Source organism: Rhizopus delemar, genomic scaffold (genome assembly GCF_000149305.1).
Source record: "Rhizopus delemar RA 99-880 supercont3.22 genomic scaffold, whole genome shotgun sequence".
NCBI lineage: Eukaryota > Fungi > Mucoromycota > Mucoromycetes > Mucorales > Rhizopodaceae > Rhizopus > Rhizopus delemar.
In genome coordinates, this window is record NW_027137848.1 from 148,351 (window position 1) to 174,426 (window position 26,076).

A 26,076-nucleotide genomic window follows, 5' to 3' on the forward strand; every position below is an offset into this window, starting at 1 on the left:
TTAATCATCGAAATTGATTGCTGAGCTATTGGAATAAGGAGTCATTGTAACAGGAAGTGTTGTGCTACTGTTATTCTGCTTGGAATGTGAATAAAAGGTGCCTACTTGAATCTTGTTGTTATGAGTAAGATAGTCTATACAAATTATGATTAGTGACAGAAAAAAAAAGGAGATGTTTACTCTACTTGATGGATAAGCATACTTGTTTTGTGTAATATCTACACGGTGATTATGATGATTGTGATAATTTTGGTGATAGTGATGACGATGGTAATGATGATAACAATGGGGGCTAAGATGTTTGCAATGATGAGGCTTATTTGATGGTGTTTCATAAAATGGCGCTGGAATGAACTTTGTGTTCATGTTTAAGTCCAATGGTAATGAACGATTAAAATGCTGGCTTGGTGAGAGGTAAGGAAGTTTGAGTCGGTCTCTTTCTGTAGTTTCTACTGTTGCGTTTGGCTGAACAGACTGATAATCCAATTGCCAGTAAGCACCTTTTCCTGGTTCATTTACAGGACGTGGGACTCGAACAAAGCTTTTGTTTAATGAAAGATTATGACGTATGGAGTTCTATAACTTTGTGTATTCAATGACTATTTTGTGTTCATTTGTATGTATGTTTACCTTCCAACCTGTTCCAGCTGAATTGTAATAAGGGTAGTGATCAATGACCCATTGGTATATTTCACTTAAAGTCAATCTTTTCTTTTTACTATTTTCAATAGCATATTTAATTAATGTAGCATAGGAATAAGGCGGTTTTCCTTTTGTATTTTTTTCAATATGCACATTTCTTATGCTGTAGTCTTTTTGTGATGATAAAGTGGAGGATTGACCATCATCGTTAGTACTCATGTTACTATTATGAGTTGAATAGGTCTTAAGTTGATATGGTATATCTTCTGTCGTATTAATTGTTTCAGATATATTTTTACTCATTTGATGTATTGGTGGAAGAGTTGATTTATCTAAAGAATTGTCCTTATCATACCAAGTAATAGAAGAAGTGCAATAAGCACTGTGTAGTCCAGTCATGAAATAATAACAAAAGAAAAGAAAGAAAGAGAAGAAGAAAGATAAATAATAAGTTCTATCATGTGCTTATTGTGTTGAAACAAGTTCTCTGAAAATAATATATGCAAAGTTTAATCGTTTTCCTTGAAATGGTTAACCGTTATGACTTTTTTTTTTTTAGTACACAAATAAATATATTCAAGCATTTTTAGGTTTTTATCCTTGTGAATGAGTGAAGAAGTTGCACTTTTAAGAGCACAAAAGAAAAAAAAAATACAAATAAGAGAGTTTTTTTTGTCAATATATCGTATGACTCATATTGCTCCTCCTTTTTATAATTGTTTCAAGAAGATTGCATGAAAATAATGGCTATAATTCGAATTGTGTAACAAGTTCTATTTTCACTATTTTATGCAGTCTACTTGTTTTCTCTACCTTTTCTCTGTCTCTATTTAATGTAAGACTAAGACAATAAAAAGTACCATTAGGTCAGAAAGAATAGTGTTTATAAAAAAATTATGGTTCTCTTTTTGTACTTCAGTGATAGATAAATAAATTCAAGTAACACATAACAAGGTTACCTTATCTACTCAATTACATGGGATATTTTTCTTTTTCTTTTTCTTTTTTTTTTTTGAGCTCTTTTATTGTTTAGTAAACAAAATGTTGACTAAAGAACAATTGGATCAGGTATAATAGTATAAGAACAAGCACAATTAGATTAAATTAACATTATTTACAAGTTTGAAAGAGACGGGTAACAATAATAAACAGAGCTTGAAGGCTTATATATAAACAATGAATAGTTGTCTTGTTATCCCAGATTTTTTTTCACTAAAAAAGGCCAATGAATTAAAAGCTAGAGCTCAGCAACTGCTTTCTGAAATGTCTCTTGAGGGTCATCCAATGACCAAGTTTAGTACAGGCACCAAGGATAAGCATATTGGTGACGCTTACTTCTTGGAATCAGGAGATAAAATTCGCTACTTCTTTGAAGAAGATGCTTTTGATGAACAAGGAAATTTGAAAATACCAAAGGAAAGAGCTATTAATAAGATTGGTCACGGTAAGTTATGTCAATTTGCTGTTGGTCCTCTAGAGCATTTATAATAGGTTTACATACCTTGGATCCTGTTTTTAAGGAGTTTTCTTTGAATGAAAAGATATCTGGTATAACTAGACAACTTCATTTTAAGTCACCCAAGTTATTGCAATCTATGATTATCTTTAAACAACCTTATATTGGTGGTCCAGGTATACGAACAACAGCAGCTTTTTTATTTTTTTTTGCTTATAATTATGCATAGTTCCTTCTCATCAAGACTCTTCCTTTTTATACACCGAACCTTTATCTGCTGTTGGATTTTGGTTTGCACTGGAGGATTGTACAGAAGAAAACGGCTGTCTTTGGTTTATACCAGGTTCACACAAAGGTAGACTATCTAGTAATGCCACACAATTATAATGCTCGTATTTAAATTACTACAGACACACCAGTGACTCGAAGGTTCGTTCGCGATCCTAATGGCTCAGGCACCATGTTTATAGGCGATGATGAACTCAAGTTTGATGAATCAAGATATGTGATGAAAGAAGTCAAGGCAGGTACACTTGTATTAATTCATGGTAGTGTGATTCATAAATCAGCCCCAAACCACTCCAAAAACTCTCGATACATTTATACCTTTCACATTATTGAGGGAGAAGCTCATTATCCTAAGGATAATTGGTAACAATAATATAATAATGATTGCCAAAGTAATAATAATCTCACACATAATTTGAATTAGGTTACAACCTAGTAAAGAGGCACCTTTCACCTCACTTTAACAATAATAATAAAAAAACATAAGCCACTCTTTATATTCTTTTTTCTTCATTTATTTCTTAATTATGGAACAACGCATTCAACAATTTCACGATGATACCAAAAACATACCAAAACCACCAACAGCTAAAACTTTGAAACAAATGAATACTTTAAAAAAGTTTATATTTAAAAATCAAGTAAAAAAAAGAAAAAAAAAAAAAGCTTGCTCAATATTTACCCCTCAAAAGGACTTTAGATTTTCAGATAAAGAAAAAAATAAGTTATTTGCATGTATTGAAGCTTACTTTACTGTCTTTGATAGAAGGTATTATAATGTATATGCTCATATATCAAATTAACTGTTTGTCAGTGGGTTAACCGAGCAGGTATCTTCTTTCCCACTGATTGAAGACGCATTAAAAGTACCATGCTTTACAACCAAGCAGAAGAGTCAACTATTAAAATGGTACGATGAGATACTCGCTAAGCAAGAAGGAAGAGAAACAAAACAAAGCAATAGTAACAATAATAATAATAATGAGGAAGAGGAAAACTATGATGATTTTGATTGGGATGCATTTGAAAAGGAAGACTACAACAGTGATTGATCTTTTTAGAAATAAATGGTATAAAGCATCCTTCACCATTCCATGATTCACCAATACCATACTTGACTGTTTTAGCTGCATACTGTAGATTTTGAATTCTTAATACTCTTAAATTCGAAACGTTGTCATTTTTCTTGTTATTTTCTTTATCTTGTATAAACTTCATCCTTTAACACATTTTTCTCTGCTACTTGGCTATGCATTACAATTAATGGAATTTATTGCTCAACAAGCAATAGGATATAAAAGTTTATGTTACAATTTTTTTTAGAAAATTTTCAAACAGTTTTGATAGCATCACAGTCCACTTCACACTTGAGCTTAATTGAGATAGGAGGATCTGCACCAAAGAAGTGCATGTTTTCTGCTTTCCTTACTTGATATATTGTCACGTAAATCTGGCCACGAATAGGTATATTGTCTCAATGAACAACTACACCGTCTATAGTGTCGATTTGAGCCTTGTATATGGTGGTTGCAACAGCAGGAGTAATTGGGATCCATGTTTTAGTATAACTAGTTCCAGGTGCTTGTCGGCTTATGCTTTGAATAGCATATGTTGTCTTTTGACCAATCATCGTTGCTAAATTTACTTAGACAAATATTTTCATCATTAACATAATCGACTTGTGCAATAGTACCTTGACCTAGCTGTGAGTGATATTGACATCCTGGATCAGCATAGTTATAAAATGGAGAAAAGTATAATTGCTGTGGTGAATCTATTTCTAAACTTCAGGCGCTACTCAATGAAAACCTGACCACTTTTTAATGAAACCTATCCGTTCCCACGAACGATGCTTTAGAAAGTTTGACCAACTTCTTTGAAGCTCTAGATATCAAGAATCTTGGAGTACAAGAGTTTATGAGAAGGGTATAATATCACTTTAAAAGTAGCCGCGATGTATTCACTTCTAAGGAACAGCAGTGTCAATTTATAAAGACAGAAAAAGTACAGAATTGGGTGAATGCGAATATGGACTTCATGATTAACTGTGTGTTTATAAATGAATCACGATTCAACATAAATTCGAAATGTAGTGGAACCTGAACTAGAAAGGGTACGCAAATTGTGCCTACTACCTCAGCCACAAAGGCTCATCTTACACTGTTATTGAGCAATTTAAGCTATTGATGCTATCAACATATGTCTGAGAGTATCGATAGCCCCAAAAAAATAAAGATACAAGATAGTGAAAACAATGGTTGTCCCAATCTAAGAGTACAGCCACTGGGAATTTACTTAATTTCATTAGCGAAAATGTAGAATAATAAATATCCAGAAACGAAAAAGTTTTATCTTGTTATGGCAATGTGTCAATTCATCAATCACAGGTAATAGAAGAGATGACGAAAAATAGAACAAAAGGCTACATGTGTGTCTATTTTCTTCCATATTCACTTGAACTTATCTAATTGAACAGTTTTTAGTCATCATTAAACATAAAAATGAAGGCAATCAACTCATAGAATCTGACACGCTCGTATAAAGGATAACTGGAGCTCGTAATTGTATCCCTCTGTCATACTGTATGAGCATTTGAACTCTAAAAATCGACTTGAAGTTGCTTAAGCGACGCTAAGTTCAAGATGTGTATCAAACTATTTTCAAAAAGTGCACTACTGAGCTCAAAAAACAATCCATTTGAGGGTGAAGGTGCTGTGTTAACAAATTACTGACAAGGCTTGATTGATCAGAAGGTCAACCAAGGGCCTTGTCCTAACTGTCTTGATCAATGACTCACCAAGAATCATGTAAGTTATTTGCTTGTGATACATAAACGCCTACATACGCCAAAAGCTATTAATAATCCTCCGTCCTTCCTCTTGAACATCCTAGTACTCACAAACGATGTTCCTCTCAAAATGCTTCCTTTTAGTTTGTTCGGTGGCTTGCTATATATTACATCTTACATGAACACAACTGCCTTTTTCGTAATGATAAACTGTCATCACTAGGGCAAAAGACTCTTGAATCGGTTATCTTGGAGAATCAACTAGTGCTTATTCACTTAGTTCCCCCTCCTCTTACTCTATTCCTTTCCTTTCATTTTTATCCTTGATCCTAAAAGAGGTTTCAGCTTTGCATACTTTTTTTTTTTTTTTTAAATCTGATCCAGGCGAAACAATGTCTACAAAATATCATACACCTACTGCGGTCACGTAAAATATAAATAAAATAATTGTTTGATCGTATTTTGTATTTTTGCCAAGAAAATTAAAACATGTTTGACACTTGAACCCAGCCCTCTTTCCTCTCTCATTTGATTTAGAGAGAGAAAAAAAGGGGGAATAAAAATGAAACTTGCCAGAAAAAGTATACTTGTTGCGTAATTCTTTTACTTTTTTGGATTTTTTTTTTTTCAACCCATTTTATTTACAGACATGTTATACATGCAATATAAGTTAATAGTGCAACATAAGCAACATCTTTTACATTATACATAAAAGATGTTATATATTTATGCTGGTGATTCTTTTCAATAGGTTTCGTTTTGGGAAGCTCATGATCGTTTCTGGACCTTATTGCTTTGGATTGCAAGTACTCAAAGAAAAGCAATATAGCCAAGGTAAAAACTAACAAATAAGCATATTGAATAAATAAATCAATTTGGCTTGGTAACCAATATAGTCTTGTGTACAATGATTTGTCACTGATAGATAGAACCATTAAGCCTGGATATTTTACACCCTGAGCCATACTAAATGTCGGCACAGTGATTTCCTTGATGAAGTTGTTATGAATGATTTCGCAATAATCATGATCATCTGCAGAGAATATAAGGATAGGTTTCACAGTATTTAATATATGTTCCGATAATTCCTTTGATAACATATTTTGGTATTGATAGCCATATTCATCCTTGATAGATTGTGAATGAGATTGTTGACGAAGAGGACCACAAGAAAGGTTAGGTTCGCGATATAAAGGAACATGCGTAAAAAGAATGGTGTTTGTGTGGTTATAATTCTTGAGCATGGACAAAGCACTGTTCCCAATTTGTGGATTGTGTGAAGAAAGTGACACGGTGTCCAAAACAAAAAATGTGTAACCTTCCTGATGTACAACATAAGAAGCTTGGCCAAAATATTTATGAAACCTTCTCTGTACGTGTGGCTTAATACCATCTCCAAAGCCAATATCATGATTACCAACCATGTAATTAATGTTTTGTGAATAAAATATTTTGTTGAATCTTTTTGCTTCCTTTTCAAAGCTAAATTTAATCATGTTTAGTCTCTATTCCATCTACTTTTTAATAAAAAAAGCATTTAGTCCTACAATACATCATCCCATTCTCTTCCGTTATCCATCAAGTCACCCATTATGAATATTTGATAAGGATTGATTGAGTTTACTAGGTGTTTGTAATTACGTTTCATGTAGAGTTCACTGTAAAATTCAGATAGTTTTAAAATAAGCCAAGGTCTATCATAAGATAAATCATCTGTCATTTGAGGATCTGCTATTAAAAGTATATTCTTGTCGTCTTTCTATCTTTGATTATTAGCACTCTTTGTCATTTTTTCATTAATATGCCTTACATCAAGTTGTGTAGAAAGGTTATTTGCATATTTCCAAAATATAAAGAATTCATTATGAATTAATACGATTATCCATAAAGCACGTAAAATGCGGATGATTAACTTTCTAGATTTTATCATTTTTATAGAAAAGAAAGAAGAAATGCAAGAAAAAAAAAAAGAAAAAAAAAGGCAAAATTTAAAAAAAACAAGCAATACACAATAGATGAATCGATCTGCATGAAATCCTTGATCTTCCGTCACCACTGATCTTCCACAGTACTTTATGAGCTTTAATGTTCTTTTCTTCTTTCATACAACATTCATAGTATCTTATAGTTTACCTTCTTTTTTTTATATAAACAAAATATCTCAAGAATTCATTACTTCTTGAAAGCTAAAAATAAATAAAAGCATTTAGACAAAAAGGTAGACTTGTATGTGTACATGGGCTTTTTATTCTTGCACAACATTTATCAATCACTCTTGTTTTTTTATTTATTTATTTACTACACATTTGCCGAGGTAAGCAATTTTTTAATAAATGCAGTTCTCAAATAGACCCAAGTTTTTTTTTTGCAAGATTGCTTCTTTCAACAAGTGCTATTTATATAATGAGCTTTAACTCAAAGACTCTTTTCCGATGATAAATATACTGTCTTACATTTTGAAACAATAAAAATAAAGTATCGGAAATATACTGTACTTATCTTAACAGTGATAAGATGATATGATTACTTTATATCAATCGAAAAGGAGTGAAAGGAAAGACATTTATGCATCAAACCTATCCTATCTAATAATTTATTCATCTTTCAAGGAGCATTTGGTGTCTTGACTCAAACTTGTTGACAACTTGTTCACTTTAAAAGGATTAACTCTTATGCAAAGGTCATAAAGTATAATTTATTTTTATTACACTTCATCTCAACCTTGTCTTGACACACCAGTGACATCTACACCTTTGTCGTGATACAGTCTTGTCATGTCTAGCGTTGATCATTTTCTTATTCTCACATACGAAAAAAAAGGAAGGGGGTGAGGGAGAATGGATTAAAAAACAAATTAAACTTTATAAAAGCATGGTTTAATATCATACAGTACTCACCATGTTAATCATCTGCTTTTGAAAATAAGCAGCGATTTGTACATTTCAATTCACAACTTTATTGCTTTTGTGTCTAAAGATTTTATTCTAGTTTCATCTTGAGACAGGCACTGCTATAATTAGAGGTATAAAACACAACAATATGTTAATAAAAGGTTGATTTGTAGGCTACATGCATTTATTATTTATGTTGATTTCCTTGATGGATTCATTCAAGTCCCATTATAACTCATGTTGCTGTTTTATGAAAAAAAGATCAAGTTTTCAATGCGATGGTGTTTTAGCTGCTATTTAAGATGGCCGAAAAATTTGATTAAAAGACGATAGCAAAGGCTGATTAACGCGCCAATATATTTTACGTGAGTTATTTGGCTATGTAAAAACACAAGCACTCATCTGATTTGATTACAGCACACAGCATGTATTCTTCAACTGTGATGTAATTGGATATGGTCCTATACAGACAAAAGCATGCAAGGAGTGTTGAATGTTAAATCTGGCATAGAATAGTTTACACTGGATAAGCAATTGAGGTATGTTAGTTAGAAGAAGCACTCAGAAAGGCACATCATTCGTATGTTATGTCCTATTTGACTAAAGAGGTGTATGTTTACAATCATGCTGCGTCTTAGTATATAGAGAGACCTCTTTATGATAGAATATTAGCATATTGCTCAACTTTTGCAATGATGCTCTAAATAGTGGGACGTTTTCTGTGTACTGCTTGCATTGGATAGCCTCTGTAGAGGGTAACTGTAATCTTTTTTTTACCATGCCATTGAAGAATATGATTGTGGTCAAGTATGTCTCACTATCCTAGTTGTCCTTTACATGAGAGAAAAACAATCAGTGTCTTGTGATTGAACCGAAAGTTGAAAGCCCTTTCTTATAGAGACACTAATCATAATAAAGTCTGTAGTTTTGTTAGATCCATAGGAAACACTATGGCATCGTCAGCGTAAGCCAATGCTTTAATTGAAGGCGACGATTTGGACAATCTGTATAATCCTGGGTGAAGTGGTCTGTGAAAAGCAAAACTCGGAATTAAAGAAGACCAAATGGACCACAGTGGAGATTTGATTGCAAGATTGAAAATTAAAGAAAGAATTTCCTTGCCTAAGGCCTCTTGTTTATAAGATTGGATCTGTAAGAAATTGGTTAACATGAATACTGAGAGGTATCCCATAAATGAAGCAAATGCTTGTAACCAAAAATAAGGGGAGTCTAAACCATTCTAAGGCAAGTAATAAGGGTGGACTCTGTCATATACATCTTCTTGGTAAATTGAAGCATTCTGTGATGCTCATGATTAGTCGTATGATAGAACCATTATTAACTATGAATTTGTTAGGGATAAAACCAGCATGATGTATTTCAATCAGTAAATAAACTTTTTTACGCTGTACTTTGTACATTCGATTTACGCAAAGTTTTATTCAAAATTTTTTAAAACAATCTTGTGATCCAATTTAGTATCACAGAAAGAGGTTAATTGTTGTCTAAATCTAGAGTCTTGTGCTAAGAAAACGAATTTGAAAATTAGAAATGTAATATTTCCTTAAAAGTCGCGTAAAATCAAAGCTCAATAAGGAAAATGATTGAATACACAATAATTCTATTTTCTATATTTATTGATATCCTGTACTGCCAAATCCACCTACACCTCTAACAGATTCCTCAAGAGACTAAAACATATCTTAGGGTTAGCAAAAAGGTAAATATACAAATGAATATAGTACACTTACATCTACTTCGACAACTTCGGGGGTAGATATTTTTTCCAAGATTAATTGTGCAACACGATCTCCACGTTTCACTATTGTCATCAGATTAACACATGCGAATTGACCGCTCTTCTCTTTTACCTTCATAATCTTGCTCACTGAAATTAAACATAAGAACACCAAGCGGTCCTCGATAATCAGCATCAATGACACCAGCGCCTGTATCTAAATGATGCTTTGATGCTAACCCAGAACGAGGTGCAACACGCCCATAATGGCCAATAGGAATAGCAAGGCTGATATCTGTTGCTACAATGGCTTTACCTTTAGCAGGAATAATGATATCATGAGCGCTTTATTGAAAGTGTTTAGTTTTTGTAGTGTGAACAAGAGAGAGAAGAAGAAAAAAAAGCGTTAATTACCAGTAAATGTCATAACCAGCTGCATGAGCAGAACCTCTTGTAGGAAGTTTGGCATGTTCTGAAAGACGCTTGATTAAAAGTTGTGGGGAGTTGGACATTTTGTTGTAATTTCTTGAAAAGAAAAGTTAAAAAAAAAAAGGGAGTACAAAAGTGGCGTTTTTTTTAATTTTTTATATTTTTATTTTTTTCGCGTCAGTTTTGTTTTTGTGCGCGTCTACTTTAACAATGCAACAAAAACTAAAGACACACATATTTAAATCTATTTTGAAAGCATGAACTGTTTATTCATCCTTTTTGTTTTGATTGAAACGTTAAGCTGTAAATATAAACTTTTTTGTTTACAAGAATAGATGAGAGAATGTATAAATGTACTTTATTTCTTGTTATAACCTATGTGTAAATGCATAGTGTAAGATAATTTGAAATAGATAAAGCAAGACCTATTTATACCTGCAAATGGATCCATAGCAACTCTTCCCTTCTTTTTAGCCGGTCTCTTTATTTCTCCTTCTTCATCTGAAGAACTATCCTCTACTGTTATCACTTCTTTAGTTCTCTTCTTTTTGTTTTCTCCATCATTGCTTCCTTGTTCAGTAATAGCCGCCTTAATGAATCTACCAGCTGCTTCTTTGTTCAACCTCATATTTGCTATAACAAAAATAATGCTTTAAAATATACTCAAATATCACTATCTTCTTTTTCTTTACGTTTTGGTCCTTTTCCTTGATGCACTTTCAATTTTTTAATATATTTTTGTACTCGTTGCTAAAAGAAAAGGCATTATGTTTAGATCCTCAAATGGAATCTTTTCATTTTTTTTTTTTTTTCTTTTTACCAATTCTTTCATGACATCGTGCTTTTGCGGATCGGAACCACTTGATCTTAAATATACTAAAAGTAAAATGTATTTTAAAAGGCTCTGTTGTATAACTGATTTCTATCTTACTGTAATATAAGGTATTTAAGCTATAAGATAATAAAACTTGTAATTCATATCTTTCTGTCATTGATAATTTTGCATTGATCTCACTTAAAGGCCGTGAAAGAATAGGTTCCAGATGATTCTTAACAGTTTGAAGTCTTGATCTTAAAGCACGAACTGCTTTCTTAGGTACTTCTTCTGTTGACATTTTTGCGTACACACAAAGGAAAGAAAAAAAAAATTTCGCTTTTATTTTTTTAGTATTTTTGCGCTCAGTTTGGGACCAAATTTGGAAAGAGATCGAGACTATTTTGGAATATAATTTTGATTGAAAAGATCAAACATGTCATAGAGACATATTGGATGAGGATATAAGCAATATGCTCATTAATACTACCATTCAATCTTGTCAAATTGTACTTTGTTATAAAAAATGGATTGCTAAGAAAAGCTTAAACAATTCTAAAAATTTAATTCTAAAGCATCTACCCCAAATGCTACTTTGGTCAATGAAGGATTGATAGTAAAGGCCTATTGTTTTTATTGCAAAATAATAAAATATGTAACCAATTGACAATATCTGAATATGAATCATAAAATAAATACTTTGTATCTTTTCTTTCTCAACATAAGAATATACAGTAAATTGCTTTATAGTATACAACCCATGTGATGATAACCGTAGAACAAATTGAGTGCATCAAAACACTATTGGAAAACAGAACGGAAAATGATACAAAGTGTTACTGTACTTTTCTACAAAAGTAAAACATAAGTCGATTCCGTTACTAGTAGTGCTATCATAAAGAAGTATTTCCTTTTTCTCCTTTATTAATAAAACTGAATTCATGCAACTTTGCTTTTCTTGACTCCATATATTGCGCCAGCTGATGCTTTCCCATGGACTCATAACATATTTTTAGATAGTCGTAGGCAATAGATAAATCCTTTTTAAATTCTACTGTGTTTTCGTATTTCAAAAGCTTTTCCCAACTCTTAACAGCAATTGATAAAGATATCTCACTCGAGATAAAGTCTTGCGTCTTGAAATAGGCTTCCCCTAAATCGAAATGGGCTCTTGATTGAACTTTGCGATATTCATTCAGCTGACGATAATAACGATCTTTGTCGCTGCCTCTTTCTAACTTTTGGTTATCGATTATTTGAACTATCTTTGCCAAGTAAGGAATTGATCCTCGGATATCATTTTTACTATGCAGTTCGGTAATGATATTTGAAAGAATTTGAATCTCTAGCAAGTTGGCTGGATTAACCGTATTCGAAATCAATGACTGTGGTTGCATCAAGTAAAGAGAAAGGAAATGGTGTGTGTGAAAAACAAATTGTTTTAATGACAGGATTTGTAAAAAAAAAAAAAAAAAAAAAAAACAAAAAACAAAAAAAAAAATATAAAAGATTTATTTCAAAACTGGTACTGTGCTTCCACTCTCAATTTACTGAATTTTTGAAAAATCCGCCCACTTTTTTGAATTATTTTGGACATTTGTGTGAGGTTAAATTGCCCAAAATAATGAGACTAATTTGACCAGGTGTTTGAAGCTAGTTTGCCCAGCTTTTTGAGAATAAATTCACCACCTTTTTCATTTAAGTTGACCAATTTCTGGTCAAATGTCTAAGTGATTATAAAGGTTCTTTATTAAGGCATTTAGGGAAAATATCGATAGAATTCTGGATGAAATTTTGCAAATTCTCAATTAATAGAAGACTGTAAAGACTATTAATGTACAACAACAATAAGATTAACAATAACACTAGTTCTTGATTTCAATTGCTTGAACGTGCAAAAATATATGTTCGGCACCCAAAGTTAAATTTAGCGGGAAGAAAGCCTCTTTTTTATTACATTACAACAATAGATGCTTTGAAATAACATATTAATATCAGGTAACTGGGGAAAATGTACAATTGTGAAGAGTATTATAGTGATTTTGATAAATAAAGTAAATGTTGTATCAATTGAATATTCGTTTTCATACTGATTCTTTTGGTGTTCTTTTCTGTTTAGTGTGCTGGCACATTGGGTGAACAATGCGTCCAGAGATCGTCTTGATGTATCCTGTGAAGGTAGAAAATAATGGGTAAGAAAAATAATGTCGGCCAATTGTGACTTGCATTCATTCAATTCCCGATGCGGTGAAGCTGATTATTTTCCTTTCCTCTTATTTTCTTTACATTTTCTTTAATAGCGTCTGTTAGAGTTATCCAACCACACCGAAAAGCATACTATTAGAATCGCCATGAAAAGGAGCATCTTTTGAATACAAAATAAGCTTTAAAAATCAAAAAGGAATCAAAGGCGACTCCCGACCAAAATACGTCTTCGTTAGTGCTTTGCAAGAGGCAGGGTAGAAAGGCAGGGCTTTTCTCTTTATCTTCAGCTTCCAACACCTGTCATGTCTTCAACAAGTAAAAAGCGAGAGTCACCACAAAGATTTGATAGTCAAAGGGAGACGAGCATAAGACGCCAGCGCCAACCACCTTCTGATGCATCATGGTATTTGGGGAATCTCGCCACCCTGAATCTTAAATCTTTTGCTCTGCACTTTGGCCTGACAGACAAAGTCAAGACATTGACAAGATATTGAAATATAATGAACAAATGGATCGACGATGACGTTGTCAGGAACAATTTACTTAATGATTTGGACAGATGGTCGGCCACCGTCAACTTCGTCGCTTTTTGGCAAGAGCGAGCTAGAACGGCAACTGTTGTACAATTACGTGCAGCCTGCTCTTCTTTTGTCGATAACTTGATCATGGAAGTGACATCCAAAAATCAGGTAGCTTATGGTGAGAATATTCAAGATAACGTTGATCAAAACATAAATGTCGTGGAACAAGAAAATGATGGTGAAGCGTTGGAATCAAGCAGCAGCGCAACAATGACTCCTTTCATTGACAACAATGCCGCATCTCCAACTCTTGACCGTACTATGGACAATGAAATGCCAACTACACCTTGGATCATTGGAAATACTAACATCACTGACTTGTTTCAATAATACCGTCGACATGTCGATACTATTGATCTCCCCTTTCCTCTTGAAACATCGTTGAAAGAATCGCTGGCTGTTGCCGACATCCTTTTTCTTGCACCGATGGATCACAGCCCCGCCATGATGAAGATATTTGGTCAACGTACCTTAAACGATGTGTGTAATCAAGTGCTAGGCCAATTGATGCCTGCAAATACTGCCAATATTAGTGATAGCGATTTTATCAAGGTGACTGATACAATCAACGCTGCGGATAGTAAGGCAATAAGCGTGCGAGAGGACAAGCGTGATCTGTTGAACTTGGCTGCAACAATGAACAATATGATTAGCAATGTCATTGAAGGATTAGCAAACTTGTAAGCCAATTATTTTTCTTCGATGAATTAGTTTTTTGATAAATCATATTCCCTTCTATTAATCTAGGTTAACGAAATTGCCACGCCTGTCCATCTTAGATATCCAAAATTGGTGAAGTGGAGCTGCAATCCACCTATTTTGACGTGTTCTTGTCTGATATTATTGCGGACCAAGATCACCAAGTGGCCCTACGGTGGGCAAACAAATCTGTACACCAAGATCTTACTGACATGCGTCCAAACGCCATTATTTCAACGCTCGTGCAGCATGAATTTGGGTGGCCTCTTGGATTCGGTGAAGCCAAGGTTGGCAGCATATCGACCATGAAACAATCGGTCAATTTGGACATTTTCCGACTTGGTATCACTTGCAAGCGCGCCATCGAACAGCATGATCTACCGGCTTGTTTAGCCTTTATGATAAATGGATATTCCATCTCCTTTTTTATTGTATCCAAACGCCACGATTGTCTTTACACCATGATGGAAATTGCCTCGCTGGACTTCGCTTCTTCATTATCTAATTTGCACACTTTTGCAACTCGCAAAAATTTGGATCTCCTTGCTGCGGTAAGCAATTGTTTCTGGTCGATCTGTGCCCAGGATCTACCAAATGCTGCCACCGTTACCACCCTTCAAGAAGGACTCGATGACCTTGTCCCAATATCAAATTATATGTCACTCATGGCCAAATCAAGCAAAGGAACCCTTAGTCAATCGTCTCGATATTGATTTTTATTCTCTTCATATCCTTTCTGGTATTGTCGAAACCCCTATTATACCTTATATGCCTGTATTCTCTATTCCCCGTCTCTGTTTATAACTCCCACTTGCTGTATATCTCAAGTTTGAATTAAAAAAATCCATGTAAATAACATAAAAATATAGTATCTTCCAGAGCGTTTGGTAGGATTAAAGAAAAGTGACATAAAATTGGATTCTACCATCAACAAGTGAGTATTAAGTTGATAGTGGCGATCCAGTTTCATGGTCTAACAATTTTCATGAATGAGTTGTTGGCAATTTTTTTTTTTTTTTTTTTTTTCAGCTCTCATTTTCCTTTTCATTTATTTTGTTGTTTCTATTACTTACCTGATTCTTATGTCTGCATTGCTAGCTTTAGTGAAGTCATTGGTGGCTTTACATGGGCTCTTTGTTTCGACATTTATCCCAACACTGGTAAGAATACGGGGCGAACCCTTTGAAATGAATTTGCTTCACACTGTTGCAGGCTTCTGTAGTCCTCTTGGATAAAGTGTCTTTCTGCAAAAGCCTATGGCGCTTCACTTTGCTCTTTACCACTGCCACAGAATTGTTCAATTGGGTCAAGCTCAGGAAAAAGTAGGAAAATACACACATTTATATCCTCGATACTCAATATACTTCTTTATGTTTTCATGCGTATGAATGAGAGCATTATCCATAACTATATAATAACCTTTCATATGCGGATATTTGCCCATTTCATCGAGAGTCATTTTCAAGAAACTAATGTAGTGACCCGTTACAGTGCCTGAGCTTATGTATCCATCAGCTTTTCTCTTCTTAGCAGGTCTTGCTTTTTTTATGCCGACTGTAATCAAACCTGCGGCAGAGATGACACCCAAGATGGACGTTGTGTTTGCTCTCGTAGTAGGTCTGGTAACAATAGCACGGGTGCCTTTCCTTGACCAAGCTCTTGAGCGTTTCATATTTATATCAAAAGTAGATTTGTCAAGAAATACGCAATTCGCGAGGAAGTCTATGTCTGTGTTTTTCCACTTACAAACCCAACTGTACCGCTCTTCAATCTTTGCTGCACTATTTCTCTCAATAGAATGAAAATCTACTTTTTTCAACGAAAGGTTGCATTCACGTTTCATAAAGCTATTAACAGTGCTGTATGATACTTTAAGATCAAGAAAACGCTTCAATAAATGCTCGGTCACTTCAACAACAGTAGCAGAGGGATTAGCATCAATGAAGCTGATAACAGTCGTTTTATGCTCTTCAGTTAAGATACACTTACGACCTACTTTTTTGCCGCTATCAAAAATACTGACAGGGCACGCATTATACTGGCTAACCCATCTATAAGCTGTTCGAGGGTGAATGCCCAACTGTTGCCGCAGCTGATGCAGTCATACACTTTTCAATCTTCAGATCAAAGAACTTAACTTTCTCCTGCATTGTATAACGCACATAGTCCCGTTTTAGTTTTGCCTCCTTCATATGAATATCTTCATTTTTTGGCTTTTCTAACAACATTGGGCAAGTCAGAGAAGATTCATTAAGGACTGCATTTCCCAAGTACTCTGTATGAATAGCAATAGTCTCAGCAATAAATCCATTCTGATCAACAATGTAGTCCATAGGCTCAGGACCACCATTCTCATCAATAACATTCCCATTTCCATCTTCATATAGAAATATTGTACTCAGGTTGAATTGTAAAGTATTGAAAAAGAAAAAATACCACAAGAGAAAATACTCACCCTCTATTTAAAAATATGACATTGATTTTGATTGGCTGTGACATTACTTGTTGGAAGCACTGTACTTTTGCAAATTTGTCAAGTTTCTTAATCGAAATGAGGGATCTACAACGAAAGTGCTTGCTTCCTTGCCAGATTCATCCACAATACCACGTTTGCCATCTCCATGAAAGAAGTTCATTTTTACGAATATTGTTTATGATTGGCTCAAAAAGTTGGTCAACTTAAATGAAAAAGGTGGTGAATTTATTCTCAAAAAGCTGGTCAAATTAGTCTCATTATTTTGGGCAATTTAACCTCAAAAAAGTGGACGGACTTTTCAAAAATTCAGTAAATTGAGAGTGGAAGCACAGTAGACAAAGAATCCGGCCTAGTCGGATCACTCTATATTGCGCACAACTTATAACTTGGCAATATCCAAATTTGGACCCGGTTTATGGAGGGCGAACCCAGCTTATGCTTTTCATCCAGCATTACATCAAAAGATAGAAACAGGTATTAAAAACCTTCTCCTTCATATGGATAGGACCATGTCACCACAGCAACAGTGGGAAAAAGTCAAGAGTCGCACGACGAAGATCATCCGATCGTACTCCATTGATTATGTGGACTGGAGAACCAAAACCATTATAGCATTGGAGAAAAAGCGTAACCGATTATTGAGAACAAGACCTCCTCCAGCAATCAAAGTCCAACTTATACCTCCTATCGACAGACAGTTAGCAACACTACAACAAGAATTGGCTGAAATCGCCATTTTGAAATCAGGTATTCATTGGCAGGAAAAAGGAGAAAAGAATATCACATATTTGAAAGCTATACACAAAAAGCGGACATTACAACAATCCATGCCCGGCTTTCAGGACCCCACGGCAGCTGACCCGACCGAGGTCCATACAGAAAACACCTCCATGCAGATGATCGTACACAATTTTTACCAGAAGCTTTACACAGTAGATCCAATTCCCCTAGAACACATCCAGGCTTATCTCGACACAATCACATTTGATCCTCAGGTTTCTGAGCCAGACGGCCAACGATTACAGCAACCTTTTGATTTTGATGACATTGTAGACATGGCTAAAAGATGCCCTAAACAGAGCAGTCCTGGTAGTGATGGTCTGGGATACACATATCTTCACATGTTATATAATCTTCCCTGCCTCAAGAATTTCCTCATTCGGGTGTACGATGATGCCTTGCGTCAAGGAATCTTCCCAACTTCTTGGAAAGAAATCAGAATCCGACTATTACCAAAAAAAGGGAATCTTACCGATTTAAAAAACTGGCGGCCAATTGCTTTGATCAACTGCGATGCCAAAATTTTCACTAGACTGTTGACCCATCGACCCGCACCACTAATGACTACTCTCATTAACCCCTTTCAAAAAGGTTTCGTCAAAGGAAGGTTTATTGGCGAGAATGGTATGTATGTTCACCTCATTCTACAACAGGCCCGAGAAGAACACCATCCGGGACTTGGGCTCCTGTTAGACCAGGAAAAAGCTTATGATAGGGTCTTGCCGGTATATCTGTTGGAGGTTCTACGCAAAATGAATTTTCCAGAGAGCATTATCCATTGCATACACCAATTATTCTTTAATAACTCGGTTCGCATTAATGTTAACGGTTACCTTACGGATACTGTTCATCAGGAGCGAGGCCTAAGACAAGGTGATCCTCTGTCTCCTCTCCTTTTCAATATAGCCTTAGAACCACTCTTACTGTCGATTCAACAGGATCCACATTATCAAGGCTACCTACCTTTGAATGGAAATGCTTCTCTACGTGTCAAGTGTATTGCTTATGCCGATGATATTTGCGCTTTTGTCAAAGATGTAGAGGATTTGGGTCGATTACAATATCACATGACCCAATACAACAGGGTATCCAATTCCAAATTCAATCAAGGCAAGACAGAAGCGTTTTCTCTCAATGGAGGTCAATCTTCTTCTTGGTCGGCAATTCTACGGTCGCAGCATATTGCAATCTATCATCACAAGTATTCCCCGTCAGCTTTTCGGTATTTGGGTTTCTATCTTCCATATACTATCCACCAACGTGATCAGATTCAAAGAATGCTTTTGGAGAAACTACGCACACATTTCAACATATATTCACAACGACAACTGTCCATACGTGGTAGAGCCTCGATTGCTAACCTGTTGATCTTATCCAGGATCTGGTATTACATGCGAATCTTTCACCCTACACAGCAATTTCTCAAGGAGGTCAGGTCTTTAACCTATAATTATGTCTGGCAGAAGAAGTTCCCCTATGTCTCTATGGATCGCCTTACGTTACCCATAATGCAAGGCGGCCTGGGCCTCCTAAATCCTCCCACACAACATCTGCAACTCCAGATGAAATGGCTTTTCCTTATCTTCCAACAAAACAACACTGTCTCTCCATTTCAGGAATTCCTACTACAACATGTAGGCAGAATTTCTTCCGATCCCACTCATCCAGTCCTACCTTTCTTCTCTGTTCCACTCCAGCATCACTCGCTCCTCCACCCCACATCCATTGTCCCTCGTCTTTTTGCGGCCTTTGACTATTTGAATATATCTTTCAAACTTGATGAGGTACCTCTATCACAACTGCTATTTTTCCCTCTGACCAACATGTTCCAACCTCTACCCTCTAATCATTGGCTTCATCGTTACCCTCGATTACCAGCCTCGTCCTTCTTACACTTTGATTCCTCCACTAACCGCCTTAGATTAAAGGTAGTGCATGAATACACCACCTTACCTCGCCTTTTCCGTCGCTTATACAAGGACATCCTAGAACGCAGATCCGTTAAATTACAAGAGTTCCTTTGGCCACACATCACTCAAAATACCACCATAGCTCTACCTCCATCATCCTCGATGACTATATCCCCTCTGCTATCACAATTGACAACCAGTACTATGTGGTCCAAGTTTTGTCCAAGAACCTATTGCAATCATCGAAATTCGCTGCACTCTTCTTCTCCCTCGCAACCATCCCAAATCAACCTCCAATACTTCTGGAAGACACCCATTCCTCTCCCTGCCCGAACAGTGTGGTATCGCATTCTCCTTCACAAGACCCCTAACAGCGATGCGCTCTCGAAATGTGGTATTGTGTCCTCCGCCACCTGCCGATTTGCCAGTCTCATGCTGACTCCTTCTCCCACTTTGTGGCTCACTGTCCCAGTAAATGGACAATATGGCTAGAAATTCTCAACCACTACTATCCTTCGGTCTCTTTCACGCCTACGCTTCTTTACAAACTCTTAAATCTCCAACAAACCCATCTGTCCCATATCAATCGACTTCGCCTCTTTACTATCCTGGGAATCACTCAATGGTGTATTTGGAAAGGCTATTGGAACCTTATATTCCGTCAACAACCTTTTAATCCTTCTACCATCATCACAGATACCTTAACTACCATCTCTGTCGCTATCAAAACTCATCCTCTCCTTCATTCATAATTGATCATTTCATGATCTTATCCCCGTTTTATTTTTTTCAGTTTATCCACGTCCCACCTCTCCGCGATGTGTGACTAAAAAAAAATTCTTAAAATTTAAAAAATTTAATAAAAGAATTATTTACAAAAAAAAAACAGTAGACAAAGATAGATACTATTAACTTGCATGATATTTTTGATGTTCTGATAAAGTCGTTATAGCAAAGATGATCACAGTATTGTTTAACTATTTATTTACTGATTAAATATAAAAGACAATCGAGTATTTATAAGAAGATCTCTATTGGCTACGATGGGGTAAATTACACCTGCTTCTTACCAGGCTTGGGTTACTTTATATATTATTATGAATAGTGCCTCAGTTCTCAAAACAACAGATGTTCTGCATTACTTTGTTTTTCTATCGTCATATGCGCATCTTTTTGAACCCCTTATTGAAGAGTACTGATCAAAAATCAAATCAAAAGTACGGAAACCGCTGCTTATGAAGAACGAAATCATTTGCTGAAAGAATTGAAGAAGCAGCCAAACAAATTACAACTAAAAAAAATTGTCAAGATTAAAACCGGTGACTTAAAAAAAGTTTACAATGTCCTAATCATGGAAAGAATATAAATGCCTAATAAATTTAGTTTTTGTTACAGTTACTATGGAGTACCTTCACCTTATTTTGGTAACTTACGCTCAGCAATTACACCAGCTAATCTACCAGATTTGGCAATGTTGAATAACTTTATTATAGTGGACAAAGAGCAGTTTTTGTTCACTGGAATATCTATTATAGCACTTTATCTATACTTGATAAACACGATAAGAATGGATTTTAGGATTGTCATGGATAATTATAAGATCCACCATACTACTTTTGTAATTGGAGGCTATAAACAATAGAGGATAAACTATTGTTTATGTTTCCTTATTTGCCTTTTTTAAATCCATTAAAGAATGTTGGTCAAAGATCAAAAGTAGCATTAATAGGGTTTCTCTATATGAGAATTCTGCTCTTATGTCTCATATTACGGAAGCTTGTCAAACAATTACTGTTAATAATTGCTTGGGCTGCATTAGACATTCTGAGAGATATTAGGATAGATGCATTAACAAGGAGATTGGTCTTAAATAATAATGAAAAAGGTTATTCATTCTACTTTACATTTGTTTCTTAAAAAATGTCTAGTAATGATTTTGAGTGGGCCTATAAAAAGATTTATTATGTTTCATTTGAAAGTTTATAATGATCTCTAATAAGAAAATGAAACCGCCCAATAAAACTTTGCGGTCGTCTCGTTTTAGATTAAAGCTCTGTAGTACAGTGCTTCCACCGTCAATTGGACATTTGTTTGAAAAAATTGGCCCGAAGTTTAAATAAATTTAACCACTTTTTTGAGTCTAACTTGGTCAAAAAAGAAAGTTTACTTGGTCACTTGTTTGAAGATAATTTGGTCAAAAATTTTAATTTGAATTGGTTACTTTTTTGACCAAAAATTTGATCCAAATAAAATGCGCAACGCTTTAAGGTGGTTTATACGGGGACTTTATTTAAACAGTTTTCAAATTTGTTTACAAGATGCTGGATAACATTTTGAAGATGTTGACTGCATTGCTAGCATCAGTAATTCTTGTACTAAGAGTTTCAACGCCACTAAGTGTATCTCGTTTGACTTTTCTTTTTACGATAGCCCAGAACTGTTCAATGGGATTAAGCTCTGGCGAATAAGTAGAAAATATACAGGTATAATAGCCTCTTTTTGTAATAACTGGATCAATGATTTCAGGTACATGGATTGAGGCGTTGTCTATGACAATATAAACTCATCCACGATATCCAACGTATCATCGATAAATTTCAAATAATGAGCAGCTGTAGTAGATCCTCAAATTATTAATCTTTGTGAGTAACACGCAATAATATGCTCATTCTTCTTTTAAAATGAATATATTACTACTACTTTTACTTAGGTTTATAAAATATAATTTCTTAAAAAAAATCTTTAAAATAGCAACTATCAATACCATATACACATATTTCTCTTGAATAAATAAATAAACAAATTTATCAAAGTCATTAATTTCTTATAATACCGTTTATAATATCAGTAATATGTAGTAATCCTCATTCTATTTCTTCCTTTTTTGAAGCGAATTTAGATAAAAATGATACAAACAATTATGAGTTGTATATCATAATATAACCTTACAATATTTCAAAAATTTAGATATATATTTAGTTAATGCAATACTTGATGAGTTTATTTGATTGAAATCTTAGAAAAAGTTATTGAACAACAAACATTAATTTTTCTTTTAATCATTTTCTTCACTTTTTTGACTTTCATCATCAGTATCTTCGTCATTCTCGTCCTCAGCATCTTCTCCGCCTTCATCTTCTTCATCGGCTTTATCCCAGACAACGTCTGTCACCCAATTCTCCAACTTCAACTTCTTTCTTCTAGGCAACTCATTCAATACTCTTGTCATGGCATTCTCATCGTTACTGCTTTGCCCGTCATTGTAAAGCCTTTCCAACTCTATAATCATATTCTGAAAGAATTGCGTTAGATATGTCAAATGACATATATAATGCAAGAGGTGGCTTGTTTATGGTCTTACCTCAGTTATGGTCAAAGCATTCACAAGTTGCTCTATGTCTCCAGATTTGATTTGCGGCAACGTGTTCGGAAAGCGAAAAGAACAAATACTCTCCAGAACGTATACTTTTTTCTTTTTGATTCGCAAAGCAGATAAACGACCTTGAAGCCCCATTATTTGGATTACAGGGAACTTCACGTTAGGCACTTCTTTTTCTGAAAGATAGGGGGTCGACATGAGGAAGCCATTTAAATGACACTTTGTAGTTACAACGGACTTCAATGTATCTGCATAGAGTTTTGCTTTTGTAACTTTTCGGGCGAATTCGCCGGTGCCGCCGTCAGCGATCATATCGTTGTCTTTTAGTATAAGCAAGCGAAGGTCCAACTTGAACCTGAGGCTTATTTTTTTGCAGGTGTTACTCATAGTATCACCCCTAAAGTCAAAAGAACAAACGATGGTAAGGAGATCAAAATAGAAAAAGAAAAAATTACAAATCTGTACAGAGCAAGCTACTTACCATTGCAATACAACTTCTTTTCTTCTTCCAAGGTAGGTCTCAAACACGTATCCCCAAAATTTAATCTGTAAATCGAACTCGGAGTATCTGCTCAAGTTCTCACCTGAGAACACCCACGGTTTTTCAGCATGAAGTCTCAAGCTAAGTAAAATTATATTAGCAAAATTGTCTTGTAGTCTGTATCCTAGATTGACTTACATATGCAAGTAAATTCGATGGACAACCTTCTCATCTTCGCCTCTTGCCTTATGCATTTCACAGATATTCAATGTCAACTTCAAATTGGGAATGCTCTTAATCTTTAACAGAAAGGTTGTTTTATTAGTATACTATCACTGAACTGAACATGTTTTCTAACTAACCTTCTTGAACCCCTTTACAATTTTTTCAATGTTTCTGTCAAATTCATCGCTTAGCAAAACAGGATTGGACATCCTTGTCTTCGTTGCATTGTTAAATCCTTGCATATGTAAGTCCGCCGAAGAGTTTGAAATATCAACAATGTTGTTATCAGCAAGGCTATACGTGTGGAAACAGTTGAGACATTCGCAATAATAATTATAAACAAAAGAACAATCTTACTACTTGAAATACTTGAGTTTCATCGCCTTTCCGTTGCTCTTCTTCGCTTTCTTCGTTGCACGTTCCTATTGAATAAATAACTTTAGAGCACACGACTTGTAAACAAGTATCAAGGCAACTTACTATCTGGCTACCATCCAACTAGAATAGCGACAAATAATTTCTATTAGAACCTACTTTTCATTTTACTAAAGTTATAAATATTACCTCTCTTTGTAGCTGTTGAAGCCTGTGTCGATCAACTGCTGCTTGAAGTATTATTTTTTCATCTGATACAGCTTGAAGTTCCTCCAGAACTTTGCCGCGAGTACGCTTTGGACGCGTCATTTGAATTTCGTAGCGATTTTATAGAGAATTGTCTTATAAGTATTTAAAGGTGTAACTAATGACTTGGCTTCGTTGATTAAACTATAGAGATGAGATTTAAGAAAAAGTAAGATCGTTGGAAAAGAATAAAGCTTTTTTTGTTTGGGTATTACTGGGCGTACGCAGTTTCTGGTCACCGGACATTCGGTCGAAATCTAACATTACCTATCATTGTATGTATATTTAGTCCTTGATTTGGATTTTCAAGCATTACTTGTTGTAATCAGTTGTATCATTAGAAGTTAACTGGCTTCAATTCTTACCTATTTGTATATTTTTACTTGAAATTCATTCATATAACACATTGCGGTTATATATTTTTTCCCTTTTAATAAAGTTATTATCATTTTAGTTTTACATCATCTTAAATAAAAACTTGTCAGATGCAACGGCTTTTAGAGACCATGAAAAATTGTTTTAGCTCACTTTGTATTATCCATTACTCGTTGTTCTGGTAATTTACAATTGCAAAAGGTCGCCCTTAAGCCAGGAAGACAGATTGATCGTTCATAGGCATATCTTTATTTGATACAGTGTTTGATATTCTTCACAAATAGACGTTATTTCAAATGTTATTAAAGGCTGATTCTTTCCTCATATGTAAGCAAAACCGACGGATGATTGGAAGGTACCATAATACAGTGGATGTAGAATTAGGGCTTTAAGAATTAGATTTCGCAATAGTTGAAATAAAGAAGGGTTGCTAAGTCCAAGGGACAACGTTAGGTTCTTTATTGTGGTTTAATAAGTGAACGAGGAGCCCATTATTCCTTCTTCGAAAAGTATTGCCTACTTTTCAAATATGTTTTGTGGATCAGGATATAGTATTACAGCGTGGTACAAATTCGGGATTATTTTTGGCTCAATCAAGTTTACTGCAGAGAATATACCACAACGGAGCTTCATTCAGAGAGAAATAGACAGAAAGAGAAAATACTAGTTAACCCGCAGCACCATTTACATATAAATATACTTGACCCGTCAATCTTGAATCAAGAGTCCTTTCAAGACATTGAACCAGACCCGCCCAAAAAGATAGGGAAGATATTGGAGCTAGCAATACAAGCATAAAGTCCATCACACTTTATGTTATCTGTTCAGTGTCTTGTATTTCATCAAAATATCCGCCATTACAGTGTGAATGCTTTCCACAAAACGTGTCACAGTGTTCTAGTCAAACTGCTTGAAAACTGGCTGTGTCAATGATGGCCACAAGCAATCTACAAGTGCATTCACAATAGCAGTACACGCAGCGTATAGCAACAGAGGGAGAGATATTATGTCCAGGTAAAAAAATGAATAATGTCAGTAAAAATGTACAACATCATTTACATATAAATATACTTGACCCGTCAATCTTGAATCAAGAGTCCTTTCAAGACATTGAACCAGACCCGCCCAAAAAGATAGGGAAGATATTGGAGCTAGCAATACAAGCATAAAGTCCATCACACTTTATGTTATCTGTTCAGTGTCTTGTATTTCATCAAAATATCCGCCATTACAGTGTGAATGCTTTCCACAAAACGTGTCACAGTGTTCTAGTCAAACTGCTTGAAAACTGGCTGTGT

General features: G+C 34.9%; 12 protein-coding genes across 12 annotated transcripts; 5 read left to right on the forward strand and 7 right to left on the reverse strand.

Moving 5' to 3' along the window:
- Positions 1-1,041, reverse strand: RO3G_16764 (uncharacterized protein; the record flags this gene model as incomplete). Its single annotated transcript, XM_067671348.1, has 3 exons — positions 1-134; positions 186-576; positions 631-1,041. 3 exons carry the CDS (start codon positions 1,039-1,041, stop codon positions 1-3), a joined length of 936 nt encoding a protein of 311 aa, XP_067527449.1.
- A 642-nt stretch (positions 1,042-1,683) lies between these two features.
- RO3G_16765 (uncharacterized protein) lies at positions 1,684-2,485 on the forward strand (the record flags this gene model as incomplete). The annotated part of the gene is made up of 4 exons (XM_067671349.1): positions 1,684-1,710; positions 1,864-2,086; positions 2,134-2,274; positions 2,328-2,485. 4 exons carry the CDS (start codon positions 1,684-1,686, stop codon positions 2,483-2,485), a joined length of 549 nt encoding a protein of 182 aa, XP_067527450.1.
- Positions 2,486-2,913: 428 nt separating this feature from the next.
- RO3G_16766 (uncharacterized protein) lies at positions 2,914-3,438 on the forward strand (the record flags this gene model as incomplete). The annotated part of the gene is made up of 3 exons (XM_067671350.1): positions 2,914-3,027; positions 3,079-3,155; positions 3,201-3,438. 3 exons carry the CDS (start codon positions 2,914-2,916, stop codon positions 3,436-3,438), a joined length of 429 nt encoding a protein of 142 aa, XP_067527451.1.
- Positions 3,439-3,716: 278 nt separating this feature from the next.
- On the reverse strand, positions 3,717-4,016 carry RO3G_16767 (uncharacterized protein; the record flags this gene model as incomplete). Its single annotated transcript, XM_067671351.1, has 2 exons — positions 3,717-3,836; positions 3,876-4,016. 2 exons carry the CDS (start codon positions 4,014-4,016, stop codon positions 3,717-3,719), a joined length of 261 nt encoding a protein of 86 aa, XP_067527452.1.
- A 1,945-nt stretch (positions 4,017-5,961) lies between these two features.
- On the reverse strand, positions 5,962-6,765 carry RO3G_16768 (uncharacterized protein; the record flags this gene model as incomplete). The annotated part of the gene is made up of 3 exons (XM_067671352.1): positions 5,962-6,015; positions 6,128-6,656; positions 6,722-6,765. 3 exons carry the CDS (start codon positions 6,763-6,765, stop codon positions 5,962-5,964), a joined length of 627 nt encoding a protein of 208 aa, XP_067527453.1.
- Positions 6,766-9,699: 2,934 nt separating this feature from the next.
- Positions 9,700-10,315, reverse strand: RO3G_16769 (uncharacterized protein; the record flags this gene model as incomplete). Its single annotated transcript, XM_067671353.1, has 4 exons — positions 9,700-9,756; positions 9,817-9,887; positions 9,937-10,148; positions 10,218-10,315. 4 exons carry the CDS (start codon positions 10,313-10,315, stop codon positions 9,700-9,702), a joined length of 438 nt encoding a protein of 145 aa, XP_067527454.1.
- Positions 10,316-10,856: 541 nt separating this feature from the next.
- On the reverse strand, positions 10,857-11,347 carry RO3G_16770 (uncharacterized protein; the record flags this gene model as incomplete). Its single annotated transcript, XM_067671354.1, has 3 exons — positions 10,857-10,865; positions 11,053-11,108; positions 11,164-11,347. The coding sequence occupies 3 exons, from the start codon at positions 11,345-11,347 to the stop codon at positions 10,857-10,859; spliced, it is 249 nt and encodes an 82-aa protein (XP_067527455.1).
- Positions 11,348-13,751: 2,404 nt separating this feature from the next.
- On the forward strand, positions 13,752-14,162 carry RO3G_16771 (uncharacterized protein; the record flags this gene model as incomplete). Its single annotated transcript, XM_067671355.1, has 1 exon — positions 13,752-14,162. The coding sequence occupies one exon, from the start codon at positions 13,752-13,754 to the stop codon at positions 14,160-14,162; it is 411 nt and encodes a 136-aa protein (XP_067527456.1).
- Positions 14,163-15,125: 963 nt separating this feature from the next.
- Positions 15,126-15,857, forward strand: RO3G_16772 (uncharacterized protein; the record flags this gene model as incomplete). The annotated part of the gene is made up of 4 exons (XM_067671356.1): positions 15,126-15,305; positions 15,401-15,465; positions 15,561-15,691; positions 15,754-15,857. The coding sequence occupies 4 exons, from the start codon at positions 15,126-15,128 to the stop codon at positions 15,855-15,857; spliced, it is 480 nt and encodes a 159-aa protein (XP_067527457.1).
- Positions 15,858-17,029: 1,172 nt separating this feature from the next.
- On the reverse strand, positions 17,030-17,167 carry RO3G_16773 (uncharacterized protein; the record flags this gene model as incomplete). The annotated part of the gene is made up of 1 exon (XM_067671357.1): positions 17,030-17,167. One exon carries the CDS (start codon positions 17,165-17,167, stop codon positions 17,030-17,032), a length of 138 nt encoding a protein of 45 aa, XP_067527458.1.
- Positions 17,168-17,516: 349 nt separating this feature from the next.
- On the forward strand, positions 17,517-20,189 carry RO3G_16774 (uncharacterized protein; the record flags this gene model as incomplete). Its single annotated transcript, XM_067671358.1, has 3 exons — positions 17,517-17,754; positions 17,941-18,415; positions 18,503-20,189. The coding sequence occupies 3 exons, from the start codon at positions 17,517-17,519 to the stop codon at positions 20,187-20,189; spliced, it is 2,400 nt and encodes a 799-aa protein (XP_067527459.1).
- Positions 20,190-22,752: 2,563 nt separating this feature from the next.
- On the reverse strand, positions 22,753-24,466 carry RO3G_16775 (uncharacterized protein; the record flags this gene model as incomplete). Its single annotated transcript, XM_067671359.1, has 7 exons — positions 22,753-22,989; positions 23,059-23,473; positions 23,558-23,698; positions 23,756-23,856; positions 23,920-24,076; positions 24,140-24,204; positions 24,347-24,466. 7 exons carry the CDS (start codon positions 24,464-24,466, stop codon positions 22,753-22,755), a joined length of 1,236 nt encoding a protein of 411 aa, XP_067527460.1.
- Between the last annotated feature and the right edge of the window lie 1,610 nt (positions 24,467-26,076).